The sequence below is a fragment of the Lolium rigidum genome, chromosome 3 (assembly GCF_022539505.1).
Source record: "Lolium rigidum isolate FL_2022 chromosome 3, APGP_CSIRO_Lrig_0.1, whole genome shotgun sequence".
NCBI lineage: Eukaryota > Viridiplantae > Streptophyta > Magnoliopsida > Poales > Poaceae > Lolium > Lolium rigidum.
In genome coordinates this window covers 228,233,695-228,249,190 of record NC_061510.1, presented here as the reverse complement: position 1 = coordinate 228,249,190, position 15,496 = coordinate 228,233,695, and the positions used below count along the sequence as shown (strand labels likewise).

Below are 15,496 nucleotides of genomic sequence, written 5' to 3'. Positions count from 1 at the left end.
ACACTTCACAGATGGTCCAGTTTGCTTCTGCAGAACAGAAAAATACCCCTAAATTTTCTTAGCCCAGCCCAATTGGCCTCAAAGAGAAAAGGCCTCAGCTATCAGAAGAAGTGCCCCTAAAAAAAACTATCAGAAGAAGTGCCCCTCAATAAAAAAAAATAGATATCAGAAGAAGTTTATCCAGTCAAAAGAAAAAGATTCTGCAAAATTCACCGCCACTGTTCGTTCGCTGCCGGTAGGCACCCCGCACCACCCGACCACCCGACCACGGACCACCGTCGCCATGGCCGCCGCCTTCTCCTGCTCCCTCTCGACTACCACGGCCGCACGGCCTCTCCCCGGAAGCACAAGTAGTTCCCTCGCCCCAATTTCTTCGTTTCGGTCAAACAGTATCTTGAACCCTATCGCGCGACGACTGACAAACTAATTTCCATTTCTTTTTACCCCCATTTGTTTGCCTGTTAGTTTCCAAATCTCCAGCTTATTTCTCTTGCTCGTACCAGAAGAGGAGAAGGGTTCCAATGCCGCGGGTCCGCTGTGCTGCTGAGGACGAAGGTTAGTCTGGCGATGACACATTGAGAAATCCAAATGTACCTCCTGTTCCTTTATTTTCCTTATTAGAATTAATATACTTCATTTATGTTTTGTTTCCTATATCTGCAAGTGTTTAGCACAGGTATTTCAGCTTTGCATGCGTTTAGTTTCACCCCTAGTCAATTTTGTGCAAGAGAACTGTCAGTGACAGCCTATTTCAAGGAGAACTGTCAGTGACTTTTAAACAAAAGTGTTCATCAGAAGCTCATAATCAGTGCTGCTATGCACTCGTTATAAAAACTCATTAGGTTCACGCCACTATGAAATACTTTATGCGCTTGTGTAAAACATTAATTCAGGAACACATTGATTTTGTTTCGACATGGAGTTGTGTTTTCCCTGTATTGAACTGCAGAAGTAACAAAAACTGACCCTCTTGTCCACAATTTGTGCATATGATTCTGAGAAGAGGAAGTCAATGATTTGGGAGTTACAGTGGCACTGTCGATGCTAAAATTCTACAAAAGTAAGTTCGCCTTTGCAGCTTGTTACCTCTTGATTTCTGATTGTCTATTTTATTTTTTTATAAAATGGAAGCTCTATTACTCCCAGGCCTCTGCACCAACTAAGAATGCATACATCCAACATTTTATGATTATCTTGTAGACATTTGTAATCCTATGCAGTCATAGACCAACTATATCCATATGACCTGCTCACTGGCTCAGGCTTTATGTGAACCAGGAGAGATATCACCCTTACTGCCTTCAAGTTGCCGTTATGTGCCAACATGCAGCGAGTACTCTATGCAAGCGTACAAAAGATATGGTGTTGGAAAGGGTACCATTTTGACAGCATGGCGTCTGTGCCGTTGTAATCCTCTTGGTATGCGTATTTTCTGTTTGCTAGATATATTCAGCTCTGTACCGTATCGTGTTTATGGAACATGAGCTATTTGTTTTCTGATACACACATAGGTGGACAGGGATATGATCCTCCAAGGTGGTTTGGTGAGGAAGTGTTACCTGACGAATGATGGCTGGTAATTACTAGAAAACATGCACATGTGCCCGATTGTGCTTTTGCATACAGCTACATAACTCATAAGCAATATAATCAGTGCGTCAGCTGTAATACTATTAAGTTCTGAGTGAATAACTCTGTGCAACTTTAAAATAAGAGAAAAACATTGTGATGGCATTCGATCTATCCAATTTGTTCTCCAACCAGGCGCTTTAAAACCATCATTGCCTGGGGTGGCCTTGCTTATGTTGGGGTGCGCAAATATATGCAATGATGTCTGTGTTTGCTTTACCTTATTATTACAACCAAAATAGGCGATTGTACCTGAGGCAATCATTTGTTACTCACAAATTTTATATCAAGAGTTCAGTCTAAGGAGGTTGTTCAAATGTAATTTACTTGCACGAGCTTCCACTATCATATGCCAGCATTGTAATGCTCAGTTCTTATGCTGACTAGTGTCAAGACCCAACTGGCTTTTGTTGTTTCCTATACTCCATGCATAACCTGCCAATGGAACAGTGAATTTAATGAATGGGCAGCACTCCTTCCCTTTATGTCAAAAAAAGTGAATTTAATATTTGCAGTGGAATTTGGTCAGAAAATCTTATTAGATGCATGGACATAAAATGATTTCTTCAGCGAGCCCAGATGAAGGATGAGGATTGACACATTCCTGAACATGAAGACATGTTAAAAAATAAATTAAAGCCACCATTTGGTGGAAAAATTTATGTACGAGTAGAGAAAATTATAATGGCGTACAAGAATGTTCCTGTTCTTGAATGAAAAAACTGTATGAACTATGAGATTAGAATCTTTTTTAGTCTGGGGGTACGTGCAGTTTACATCATACTGTCTTCCATTTTAATATTTGATTGGTCTGCTCATCTGCTTGCAAGCTGGCTTATCTTATATGGTATTGTCTCCTTGAATATTTTGATGTATATGCCATATTGATTTGGTCATTTGTAGAACCATTCAACCTAATGTCTCTGTCATTGCTGCAACTTTTTTTTCTTGTTACTAGTTTTCAACGTTGTTGACGCTGCTATTTGGTTTCCCATGTTGATCCCTTTTAATTGGTATCTTCGTCTTTGCTTTCTATATCAGATGTCGGAATGTCTCGTAAATGTCATCTTCACCATGCAACTTCACAAGGGAGGTTACTCAGTAGCACTACCGCTTGTGATAGTTTCAAGGGAATGTGCATTTGACATTTTGCTAACTACAATGTCACATCATGCCATGACAAGAAGATCGTTGTCTGGAATATTTAGGTGGAAGATGGTTGTGATAAACGGTAAGTGATCTATACCATGAGCAAACCACTTCTTTAGGAGAGAAAGTCTGCTGGTTTAAAGTTGGGAATTATGTGCGCAAAAATTATGTTGGTTTAGTTCAGAGATCTGCAGTTTAGTTTTAAATTTATAATTTCTATGAACAAAGTTCTAAATGTCAGCCACAAAAATGTAAATGAAATACCACCAGACTTTATTCTTGATATCCACAAAAATGTAACATCATAAGAGTTGCAAAATAACTGTGCAACTTGACTGCTGGATCAATCAGGTACTAAAACAATGTTCTGGGCCATACTTCATAAAGTAGATCAAACATAGTCAATATTCATTTGTACTTTAATCTATGTCACTTGAGAACTGCTACCATCGTCAGCTACCCATGTGGAGAGGGCGTAGAGCATGCGACCTTTCCATCCCTGCAGAAGCCATTGGTGTTCCTCGTTGATCATAAAATGCTTGTTGTATTGCTTCTTCACTTTGGCCTTCAACATCTGGACAATGTCAGGGTCCAATGGAAGCTGCCTGAGCCCTGCTCGCTGCTTCCGTATCTGCCACTCCCTGTAGTTTTGAGGGCGCTCCACCCGATCCCTGCCCTCACAGGCGATGTTGTTCATGGCACACCGTGCAATGATGTCCCTCTCCACCAGCAGCCTCTCGCGGTTGTCCCGTGGCACTGTGGTCTCCATCATATCAAAGTGTGCCGCAAAGTTATGGAGTACTTGGCGGAACCGTGTCGCGAAAAAAGTCGTGTTGTATGATGCATTCACAATGGCGTTGATGAAAACAGCTGGCTTCATCTCCCTGATAGTGTTGAGCACCATATCCCTGGGGTTTAACCTGTTGATGACGACACTTTCGTCCATCAGGTATCTAAAATGCAGTAGGCTGTTCACAATGAGAACCTCATCCGGGTTGATGTTGAGGTCCTCTACCCGGACATCCTCCGACTTGGCTGTGATGGCGCGGAACTTAAATGGAACGCCGAACTGCCTTGCACAGTTGGCGAGCCGGCGTTCTATATCCTCAATTTGCTCGGCAGGACGGAATCCTGGCCTGGGGCTGATATCCTCAATTTGCTCAGCAGGACGGAATTCTGGCATGGGGCTGGTAATGCCAGTGATCCTTACCGCCGGAGGGCCGCCGTCCCTGTCTGCTAGACACCGGAACAGGTGTGGCCACTGAAACCCATCGTTGACGCCATAGTGCACAATGTGCAGCTTGTTCCTCCCCATGACAGCATTGTAGATGGTCTTATTGGTGAAAAGAAAAACACTCTGAGGAAGCAGCAGACGGACATGACGAGCTTATAGGCCTTGAGGAGCTCCACAACGGGGGTGCGCTTAGCCATGAGTGAGCGGTAGAGCTGGCTTCCCCTGCCGGCCAGGCGCGCCTCTAATCCCTCGGCAAAGTAATGAGCTAGCCGCTGTGTGGCGTCCCCTATTGGTGAGGATTGTCGCTTGATCCGCCATGTCAGCTCGCACGCACTGCGCCGGTCATTGGTCGCCACTGCCTCCGCACAACGGATCAGCAGGGTCTCGAGATCGTCCACTGCCAGCAACCTCGGACCATACCTCGCACACGGTGCCTTTTTGCATATTCTCTGCTGCTCTGCCTTGTTCTCCTTCTCCATGTCGGCGTGTACTTCATAGGAGCATATGGCGTAACCAAGCATGAGCTGGTCCAATATTTTGCAAGCGGCCTCCTCCTCCTTGGATTCAGGCTGTATCACCACCGCTATCTGGTTGCTGCGCCTGGGCGGTTCTGTCTCCACTTCTGCGTTGCCACTGTGAGACATGTTCTTCCGCCCGCTACGGTCCACCAACCCATAGTTTGTGGGCAAGAAACTGTTGGCCTCCTCCATGCCCCTGAAGAATGCCATGCTCGACAGAACGTCCATGTTGCTGTTGGGCTCCATCTTGTCCTTGCCATTGAAAAAGAAGGTTGAACTCTTTCCTTGGGTGCTACTGCCTTCACCGGGCAGCATGGCAGAGGGCTGTTGTGCATGGGATGTGGCTGCGCCAGAGGTGGAGAGGATCTGGGCAAAGGGATGCTGAGCCTGCTGGAGTGCATCATGATCGGGGTACTGGTAGAAGAACTTGTCGACGATGTCCTCCTCCATGAGCATGCGCGAGATGCATTCGAGGGATAGGTCATCATGGGGCTGCTGCGATACCAGACCAGGATGGCTGAGGAAGACGAACGGTGAGGGTGTCATGTTGGCGCTGCTGATGTGCTCTCTCTCTCTCTCGGTCCTGTGACATGAAACCTTTTAATTTTGTTGCTGCTAAAAATGATGTATGAAGATGTTACCTAGGCAGCTGGGAGATTTTGGCAGGTGCTCCATGTTCGATGATTCCAACCATCCACCAAAGACCAGGATAAATGTACTTGTCTGTAGTTGACTACGATTACTGAAGAAAAGCTTTGGATTGTACAACACAACCAAACTGTGAACTTACATTCCAATGCGCACTGACTAAACATACTATAATAAGGACATGTACTTTTCAATACACATTTAAAGAAAAATGAATCACATATGATAAAAACAGCTAAAAAAGGAAAACAGGCATCCTGCCAGGTACCAGCCTACAGCTAAAGACATCTGGTGCAACAGTAACAGAAACCTTGACAAGGCATCATTGAAATTAACCAGGACTTGAAAACAGGGGAACAGGTCCTCTGCAGTTTACATGTACTTCTTCAGTTTTGGTCAGCGAGACACTGATTGCTGTAGGGTGAAAAGCCTGGGTGGTTCAGAAGCGAAGGGCCAGCTATTGCTCCTTTCCCCTCGAGGGCACCTTCATCGCCTCACTGAGATGGTGATGGCACAGAACTAGAATGCCACAACAGGTTCGCCTGCACCATTGCTAGCCAGTTCCCGTCTCCTCACCTGATTGTCTTGTCATAGCATCCTCAAGAGTCAGCATTATTTCAGGCATTGCATTTCTCATGTATACATGTTCATTCCCATGTACCTTTCATGCCATCCACCTGTAGGTCTAACATGGAACATGCAAATAGAAACAAGTTACAATTTCAAAGCATTCGAGTCGTCTTACCAGACTGATTGCCCCTTCTATTTTTCCAGGACATGCAAAAGGCTTGCACGTCATTGCACTAAGTAGAAACAAAGTTTTTACAAGAGATGTTACATGCCCGCCTCTGAAACCTGCTGCTACAAACTAAGTTACATCTCGGGATCCTCTGCCTCTGCTAACCCGAAGAAAGATGCTCAAATCTGCTTATCATTCGGGATGTTTGGCTCTGGTCTTTCCGGATGATATGCCAACAAAGCATTAGCCGTCATCCACCAATCCTGCACTGAAATAGTTCCGTCTGGCTAGCGAACAGAGCCGCAAGGCAGAATGAGATGAAACTTGCTGTATGTCGTGTGCTTCCAGTTCCAGGAGGACTGATCATCGGTGTATGATGTTAGCTGTTGAGAGACAGATGCCCATGCAATTATCGGGATGGAAAGTTTCCCTTTAATATCAGTATGTCTGATTGACTGATAGAATTGCACAAGATATCCAGCCACCTTATCAAACATATTGGCATCGAGTTTCCACATAATCTTATCTCTAACAATGCATAGAGAAATTTACAGTTACAATGGGTACACATGTGCTCGCTGCAGCTCTGAGAAACAAGTTCAACTTGGCAACCTGATCATGGTCTCTGCTACCAAGTTACAGCTGCAAAACAATGATCACGCACAAATCTATCTAGGCCAGTTGAGAGGCACTAGCATCATCAGCTGTCCATGTCGAGAGGGCATAGAGCACCCGGCCTTTCCATCCCAGCAGAAGCCACCGGCCATCCTCATTGATCACGAAATGCCTGTGGTACTGCTCCTTCACTTGGTCCTTGAGTATCTCAACAATGTCAGGGTCCAACGGCAGCTGCCTCAGCCCAGCTCGGCGGTTCTGTGCCTGCCACTCCTTGTAGTTCTGAGGGCGCTCCACCCGGTCAGCGCCCTCACAGGCGATGATGTTCATAGCACACCGGGCAAAGACATCACGCTCCACCAGTAACCTCTTGCCGTTGCCCCGCGGCATGGTGGTCTCCATCATGTCGAACTGCGCCGTGAAGTTGTGGAGTGCTTCGCGGAAACGAGTCTTGAAGAACGCTGAGCTGTAGGATCCATTTACAGTGGCGTGGACGAACACGGCCGGTCTCATCTCCCTGACAGTGTTGAGCACCAGGTCCCTTGGGTTTACCGTGTCAAAGGTGAGGCTCTCGTCCAGCAAAGTCCTGAAATGGAACAGGTTGTTCACTACGAGCACCTCCTCAGGATCGATGTCGAGGTCCTCAGCATGGACATCCTCTAACCTGGCTATGATAGCACGGAACTTGAATGGCACACCAAACTGTCTTGCGCAGTAGCTGAGCCTGCATTTTGCCTCCTCGGCTTGCTTGGCCGGACACAACCCGGGCTGCGGGCTAGTAATTCCGGTCAACCTCACCTCCGGTGGCCCACCCTCCCTGTCTGCTAGCCACCAGAGCAACTCCGGCCACTGATGCCCGTCGTTGACACCGTAGTGCACAATGTGTAGCTTCTTTCTCCCCGCCACTGCATTGTAGATGTTCTTGTTGGAGAAGTGGATCGACAACTTCAGAAAGCAGCAGGTGGCCATGTACTGGTGGTAGCCCTTGAGGAGCTCCACGATGGAGGCGCGCTTCGCCGCGGTGATCGAGTGGTAGAGTTGCCACCCTGTGCCTGCCATCCGTGCCTCCAGCCCCTCAGCGAAGTAATGTGCCAGTCGCTGTGTTGCATCTCCTGTCGGTAATGAGTGCCGCTTGATCCGCTCCAGAAGATCGTCCGTTCTGCGCCGGTCACTGGTAGCTACCGCCTCGGCGCAGCGGATCAGCAGCGTGTCCAGGTCAGCCACCATCATCTGCCATGCACTGCGCCTCACACGTGGAGCCTTCCTGCAAATGCTCTGCTGCGCCGCCTTGTCCCCCCTTCCCTTCATCATCTCACTGGGGTAAAGGATGAGCAGGTCTGACATCTCGACCGTTGTATCTTCCTCCTTAGAGTCAGTATGCACCAGCACCTCTATTTGCTTGCTGCTCCTGCCCAAGCACGCCTCCATAGGATCGCCATCCATGTCAAACATGTTCTGACGCCCCCTATCATCCACCAACCCATCGTGCGTGGGCAAGAACCTGCTGGCTTCCTCCATGCCTTTGAGGAAAGCCATGCTTGACAGCATGCTCATGTAGGTGCTACTTCTGGGCTCCTCTGGTGCGACTGTGCCATTCAAGAAGAAGGCAGGATTATGTACCTTGTCGGGCAAGAACCCAGAAACCATGCTGGCGGTGCCAGTGTGGTTTCCATAGCCTGGCGGAAAGATGGAGGACTCCTGGACATCAGATGAGGTGATGCCGGAGGAAGAGAGAATCTCGGCGAAGGGCTGCTCGGCCTGCAGGAGCTTCGGGTGGTCAGTATATTGGTAGGAATTGTCGACAATGTCCTCCTCCATGAGCATGCGGGAGATGTATGCTAGTGTCAGGTCATCATGTGGCTGCTGCGTCTGTGGGGTACCATTGGTCGTCGAGGAATGGTCGAGGAAGATGAAGGGGGACGGTTGTGCAGGCTGGGCGAGTCCCAACAAGTCATCCTGGGAGTGGGTGGCAGCCATTGTAGGGTGCATGGTTGTTTGATGATGGTGCAGTAATGCAGTGGAAACACCACCTTGTCCTCATTCCATTCCATTCCATTCCATGGATGAGTCCCAACAAGCTCACCGATGCAGCTGTAACCATCGATGATTTCCATTGTAGTAAGATCGGGTCTAACCATAGAGGAGCGCTTGCACGTATGGACAGACAAACAAGGTCTTTTTAAGAAAATATATATGCTTGTTGTGTCTTGGTGTTTCAGCCATCCTTTTGTCCATGTCTGATCAAAGCAGAATTTTTTCTTGTGCAAATCAATCTGTGTTAAAATGATGTGCCAATCAATCTAAGTGTTAAAATGATGCGCACATCAATTCTGTTGTGGGATCATGCCATGCTATTCAGCAAGGTCTCGACCTCCTTAAACAAAAGAATAGATCTTTTTTTCGCGAACGCGCAAAAAACTTGCGTTTCAATGCATTGATAGATAGAGAAGGTTAAATATTTACATGCCCCAAAAGAGGGACAGACACCCCGCGCTACAAATCGGCCCAAGAAAAGAGAGACCCTATTCTAGGGGAGGAGTTGGCGGACATCCCAGGCTCCCGCGTCCGCCCACTGCCGCGTCGTTGAACAAGGAAGGCACCGAAGGCTGTCCGTTGTCAAAGATCACAGCGTTCCGATGTTTCCAGATCCACCATGCCGTGAGCATGATTATCGATGAGGTATCTTTGCGTAGCTGGCGAGGGGTAGTCCGCACCACCAGCGACCACCACTCCGCGAAGTCATGTGTTTGGATGCATAGAAAGTGGGCATGGAATTGGAATTGGGGCAGATTCCGCAAATTCTAGCGTTTGGACTGCGCTCTGAATTGAACTCTGGAAAGGCAACCAAATTCTGAGCCCCCCCACCTAGCGTGTAAACAGGTTGGAAAACTTTCCGAGGTCCAACCCTCGGAAAGGCACGGAAACAGCCCGCACCCCACTCTCGTCTTCCTCCCCGCCCCTCCCGTCTCTCTCCTAACCTCCCTCGGCCGTGTGCCTTCGCCGGCGTGTTCCCCCGCCGCCGCATGCCCCTGCGCCCGCCTCCGAATCGTCGCCGCATGAATCTCCAGTCGTGCCCTGCTCCGTCCGTGCCCTGCTCCGGCCGTTCGCCCAGCTGCTCCCCTCGCCGACAGCCGATTCTGCCCGCATCCTCGATGCTCCGACCCGCACGCTCCCACCGCCGGCTCCATTCCTCCCCTCACCGGCAGTTCCCCTCGGCAGCAACTCCCCTCGCCGGAAGCTCCCCACGCCGGCAGATCTCCTCACCACCAACTCCCCACCCCGGCAGCTCCCCACGCCGGCAGATCCCCTCGCCACCAACTCCCCACGCCGGCAGCTCCCCACACCATTAGCTCCCCACGCCGGCAGATCTAGGTGTCGTGGAGAAAAAAGTCAACAGCAAACACAAATTCAAAATTGTCCAAATTCAACAAAATGTCAAATTCCATAGTTTGTACATCCAAACAGGATTTTCTTCTTCCTTCTCATCCTTGTCATCTTCGACGTCCGCTTCTGGTGCCTTCTCTTCCCTCCCGCAGTCACAATGGGAGTGTCGTGGACGCCAATGTGTCGCTGTAGACGTAGCCTTGATGTAGATGTCGAGGTAGCTGATAGTGATGTAGTTGTGGTCGAGGTGGGTGTGGGCGATGTCGTAGTTGTCGTATGCTGTGTGTCCGCTAGTGCCGAGGCGCAAAAAATTGCACGGTTTTCTTCTTCCTGTTTTTTTACGGGGTTGCTGTCATGACCGACGTTTTGCACCTTGTAAAGGTACCGTCGGGGGCGTCTTGCAGATGTCAGAGGATGCGAGCATAAGTGAGACCACTAGTTTTGCCAGAACTGGAGGAAGCCCGTCATGCAGATAATGGTTTTGTCAGAACCGTATGTCCGGTTGTAGGGGCATCACACTTGTGACGCTGGGTTGTCGATGCAGACTTAGCCGCCAGACGCGGTCAATTCCAGCGCCGTGTCATGGGACACGGTCAATGCCGGTGTCGTGCCTTGCAGTTGTACTGACAGAGGGCGTCGTAGTTGTATCTTGTATGTCCATCATGTGGACGATGATATGTGGCGGCGGCGATGTGTTGACGAAGATGTCGATGAAGACCACGTTGATGCAGACCTTGGCGATGATGTGTCGACGATGTTGGAGCAGCATGCATGTCGACGATGGATTGTCGCTTAAAGGCGTCCCTCGCGGCAACGATAGTCTCGATGCCGTGCTATCAAAGAAGTCGATGAAGAACTTGCATCTGTTTCCACACCGGCCTGGCGTGTGGATGGTGCATGTCGATGTCGCTTCTCGGAGTAGATGTGCTCGACGAAGATCTTAACTCGTAGCATAATCGTATGACTTGATGTTGTGGCTCGGCAGTTCGGCTCGATGCACATCGATACGGCTTGATTTAAGCGACATAACCCTGAGTTGATGAAGACCCGCGGGCCCTCCATCCCGCGTTGCACCGACTCGATGAAGACCTAGCGCGTGGTGCATATCACGGTTGTCGGGCATGTGGATAAAGTTAGGCGCAGCGTAGTTGTTGGAGTCAATGGTGCCCCATGCATCATCCCTGAAGCACTGAAGCCCCATGTACATATGTTTGATTATGGATCAATATAAGATGTTATCTCTAGAGTCTTAGTCTAACTTAGTGTCCTATACGGTTTTTTTCTTCGATAATGGACGCTTTATTACTTAAACACCCGACCCCTGTATAACTTAGATGCACACATCCGTACCAATTCAAAAGTTACAACTATGAAAAAGTAGTTCTCGATTATTACATAAAACATTAAAGACAACTAGGGCGCATGGAATTCGATCCGCAAGTCACACCACCATCCATGTTGGGAAAAAATATCCCTCGTCGTATCCTTCAACCGTGTAGACATCTCCGTAAAGAGATCGCGATGCTCCACACGCTGTAGAGGTAACCACGAACGAAGCGTAGTTGTGCAACAGAAAATTACCTACATAAGAGAAGCATTTTTATTGTTAAAGACCTTATCATTTTTACATAGCCATAGCGACTAAATAACTACAATCGCTCTCACCCTAATAAGAAGCTTAAACCTATGATCTTGTATACGTATTCTAACAGTGTCCTAAACATGTTACCCAGATAATGCATCATTTACTTTCGGATTAAAATAATTTGTTTACCATGTTAGCCACATGTGGCAAGATTATGTGTGATACAATAGCACCTCTTTGTTGTAAGTCGTTGAATCGAATGATTCCTTCGAGATGCTTATCTTTGCACCTCTCAAACGAAACTTGATGACAACAAATCGAACCCACATAGAAATCTTCTTTTCTATTACACGCACATGAAAACATATCGAACCCACATTTTTTAGATAAAGGAAATATATTGACATCAAAAGATACTAATTACATCCAGTTTCTGCAACTATGCCCCACCCTAGTGGCAGTATGGATGCACACAGCCAAAAAAGAGTAAAGAAAACTAAGAAATAAAAGTTCCGCTACAGCATTCCTGACCTAGCAACAACAATACAACCCACCATGACAACACCTGAAATTCAGACTCTCCAAAAGCGACGCCTTCAAGAAGGGATCAGTGCACCAGCGCCAGCGCCGTCGTCGCCCGACCAAAGGTCTTAGGTTTTCACCCTGAAAATATGTAAGGGTATTTCACCCTTATCCATTATTTTGGTAACGATGACACCGTGCTAAAGTATTTGGCCTAATATGTTTATAAGGATAATCTCAGGTATTAGCCAATGAGGCGTAAATGGTGTATCAAAGGAACAAGAAGGCTAAAGGAGACCCCCCATTTCAACAACAATCAAAAAGGGGTACAGGAGAAATCCGGTCACCAGCCCGGTCCAACCGGGCCAGCAACCGGCCAGTCCGGCGTGCTGGCCGGTCGACCGATCGGAAACCGGGCTCAAAGGAGGAACCAGCAGGCCCGGTCTGTGGCCCGGTCAACCGGGCTCCTGACCGGCGGGTCCGGCGCTCCGTCCGGTCGACCGGTCGGAAACCGGGCAGCAACCGGGCACCAACCGGAGAAGCGCCAGGACGACGCAAAGGTGCTCCGGTCACCAGTCCGGTCCGACCGGCCTCACGGCCGGGCTGTCCGGTCGTGGTCCGGTCCGACCGGGTTTGTCGGGAAGAATCGTTGAGGTGGCAAGTGGCAACGGCCAGATTTTGAAGAACACTATAAATACCCCTTCTTCTACCTTGGAAGGGTTAGGCAACATACTATAAGCTGTTCTTGAGCTCTCTCTCTCTCTTACTCCATTGCTAGAAACACCAAAAGCCTCAGATCTCCCTCCTCCTCCACCCAAACTCAAATCCCTCAGGGAATCATTAGAGGAGGACCCGATCTACCGTTCTACCAAGCCAAATCTCATTCCCCCTTGTATTCATTGAGAAGCTTGCTTCCTAGGGTTCCTTGGAAACCCTAGGTGGGCAAGAGGAGTCCGGAAGCATCCGGAGCTGTGGATTTGCTCCGGGCAAGATTGTGAAGGTTTGGAGGCTACCTCAAAGTCTACCACAAGTGAGTGAGCTATTCCTTCGTGGGATAGGCTCCGGAGAATAGGGTGAGCCTTCGTGGCGCGGGGAATCCTTCGTGGGACCTCCACTCCTCCAAACGTGACGTACCTTGTTGCAAAGCAAGGGAACACGGGAATACATCCTCGTCTCCGCGTGCTATCGGTTATCTCTAACCGAACTCCTTACTTGTGATTTAACTGCATGTGAGAGCCTTCGTGCTTGAGTTAGTTGTATCCTCATATAGGTTGCTTCACCTAGTTTGCATTAGGCTCACCTTTATATTCCGCAAAGCCTAATATTGCAAAGAAAGAATTAAAATCTGTAGAAACCTATTCACCCCCCTCTAGGTTTACCATCTCTATACTTTCAATTGGTATCAGAGCCTGGACTCTTATTAAGGGCTTCACCGCCTTAAGAGTGAGATGGATAAACTCTTCGAGGGTCTAGATGACGACTCTAACCTTTCGGTTAAAGAGATGAAATCTAGACTCTTGGCATATGATGCCGAGAAGAAGAAAAAGGAGGATGAGCTACAAAACCAAATGACAGAAATGACTGCCATGCTTAAGAACCTAGCTGCGGGTGGAGCTCCTAGTGGGGCTTCGGTCTCTAAGGAATCCTACCATGATGTTAACCATGACTATCCCAGAAACACTTCACCCATGCCTCATATAAACCATAGTGGGACCGTTCCCCATTACGATGGAACTCACTTTCCACATTGGAAATCTGCTATGGAATCTCATATTCGCAGCTGCGAGTGTGGAGCTATGGGAGCTCATTGTTCATGGACATCGGGAGCCACAAGATCCTACTCGGTTGACCTCCACCGAGTTCTACAACCGTCAACTCAATGCATCCGCACGTGACAAGATTAGAAGTGGCATCAACCGCAAGCTTCTTGATCAAGTCGATGACATTGTCTCCGCTAAAGAGTTGTGGGATCGGATCGTAGTACTCCAAGAGGGAACCGATTTGATCCAATCAGCTCTCTATGAGACCGCAAAGCAAGAAGCCTACCAGTTCATGATTCGAGATGGAGAAACCGTATTCGATGCCTATGCTAGGCTTGGTGCTCGAAAGTAAGGGTCAAGGGACTTGGTCTTGAGAAGTACAATGACGGATTCGAGATGAACGAAGCCTTCATAAAATCCAAGGTCATTGCTATGATTGCCGTCAAACAAGAAGACACCAACCTTGGACTCAACTTGCAAATCATGACCAAGAGTGCCGATCTCAACTCCGATGATCTAGTCTCCTATGTGGCCGCCAATGAAAGCATGGCCAAAGCCGGAAAGAGGCTCAAGGCAATGAACCGTGTTGATGAAGCCTCACACAACCATGAAGCGTCACACAACCTTGCTCTCAAAGCTAGAGCCGACCATGAAAGCAAAGAAGACTATGAAATTGAAGAAGAAGAAGAGATGACTTCAACTAGTGACATGGCTACCGACTTTGCTTTCTTTGCCAAGAAATACAAGGCAAAGTTTCCAATGCTCCTCAATGACAAGAAGAAGAAGAGAACTTGCTACAATTGTGATGAAGATAGCCACTTTGCAAATGAGTGCCCTTATGAGAAAAGGGTAGACAAGCCAAGATTCATCAAAGGGGTCAAGCCAAGATTGAAGCCAAACCCAATCAACGATCGATTCAAGAAGAACAAGGGAAGAGCTTTTGTTGGAGCCGAGTACTTGTCCGATGATGAAGATGAAGATGAGGAGAAGGAGGCCGGGGTGGCCGGTTTGGCTTTCTCCAAGCCCGGGTCACTCTTCACATATGACTACTCCAAGGACTACTCCACGGAGAATGATGTTGGTTCCTCCTTCATGGCAAGAATCACTCAAGATGATGACTCGATGACTCTTCCCCCTCTACACTCGTTGGCTCTTGTCTTATGGCAAGGGAAACCAAGGTAATGGAATCTCCACCTTCCCTATCTAGTGTTCTTGATGATGAAAATGAAAATCAAGATGAACTAATTGTGCTTAAGGAACTTTACAATGTTAGATGCACCCTTCGTGGTGATGCTCTTGTCAAGTTTGATTTCTTGATGGACTCTCTCAAAGAAAAGGATGAGTCCATTGAGGAATTAGAATATCAATTGGATGAAAAGGAACGGAGATTCAATCTCCTAAGACAAGAGCTGAAAACCGAAAGGTGCATATCTCAAGGCCTTAAGCAACAAATTGAAACCTATGAACTTGATAAAGTTAAGGACCTAGAAACTATTGATAGGGCTCAATCTTTGACTCAAGTGCTCCATACCTCAAAAGAGGAACTTGAAGTTGCTCATGCTTCTCTCACTAGGGATCTTGACCACCTTGAAAGAGCTAACAAGCTTGTAAAGGATGAGCTCAAGAAACTTGGAGAGAACCATGACCTACTCAAGAAACCTACATGAAAGCACTTGAATCAATGAAGGATCCCATTGTTGTTGAAAAGCATGC

The 15,496-nt window shown here is 47.9% G+C and overlaps 2 protein-coding genes and 1 pseudogene across 2 annotated transcripts; 1 reads left to right on the top strand and 2 right to left on the bottom strand.

The window, feature by feature from the left end:
- The first annotated feature begins 206 nt into the window (after window positions 1–206).
- LOC124699053 (UPF0161 protein At3g09310-like) lies at window positions 207–3,189 on the top strand. The gene is made up of 6 exons (XM_047231425.1): window positions 207–350; window positions 466–555; window positions 1,004–1,060; window positions 1,279–1,419; window positions 1,512–1,576; window positions 2,671–3,189. The coding sequence occupies exons 1-5, from the start codon at window positions 284–286 to the stop codon at window positions 1,568–1,570; spliced, it is 414 nt and encodes a 137-aa protein (XP_047087381.1). The 5' UTR covers window positions 207–283; the 3' UTR covers window positions 1,571–1,576; window positions 2,671–3,189.
- Window positions 3,190–3,202: 13 nt separating this feature from the next.
- On the bottom strand, window positions 3,203–5,076 carry LOC124696127 (annotated as a pseudogene).
- Window positions 5,077–6,589: 1,513 nt separating this feature from the next.
- Window positions 6,590–8,509, bottom strand: LOC124696126 (scarecrow-like protein 33). Its single transcript, XM_047228900.1, has one exon. It carries the CDS (start codon window positions 8,507–8,509, stop codon window positions 6,590–6,592), a length of 1,920 nt encoding a protein of 639 aa, XP_047084856.1.
- Window positions 8,510–15,496: the final 6,987 nt, after the last annotated feature.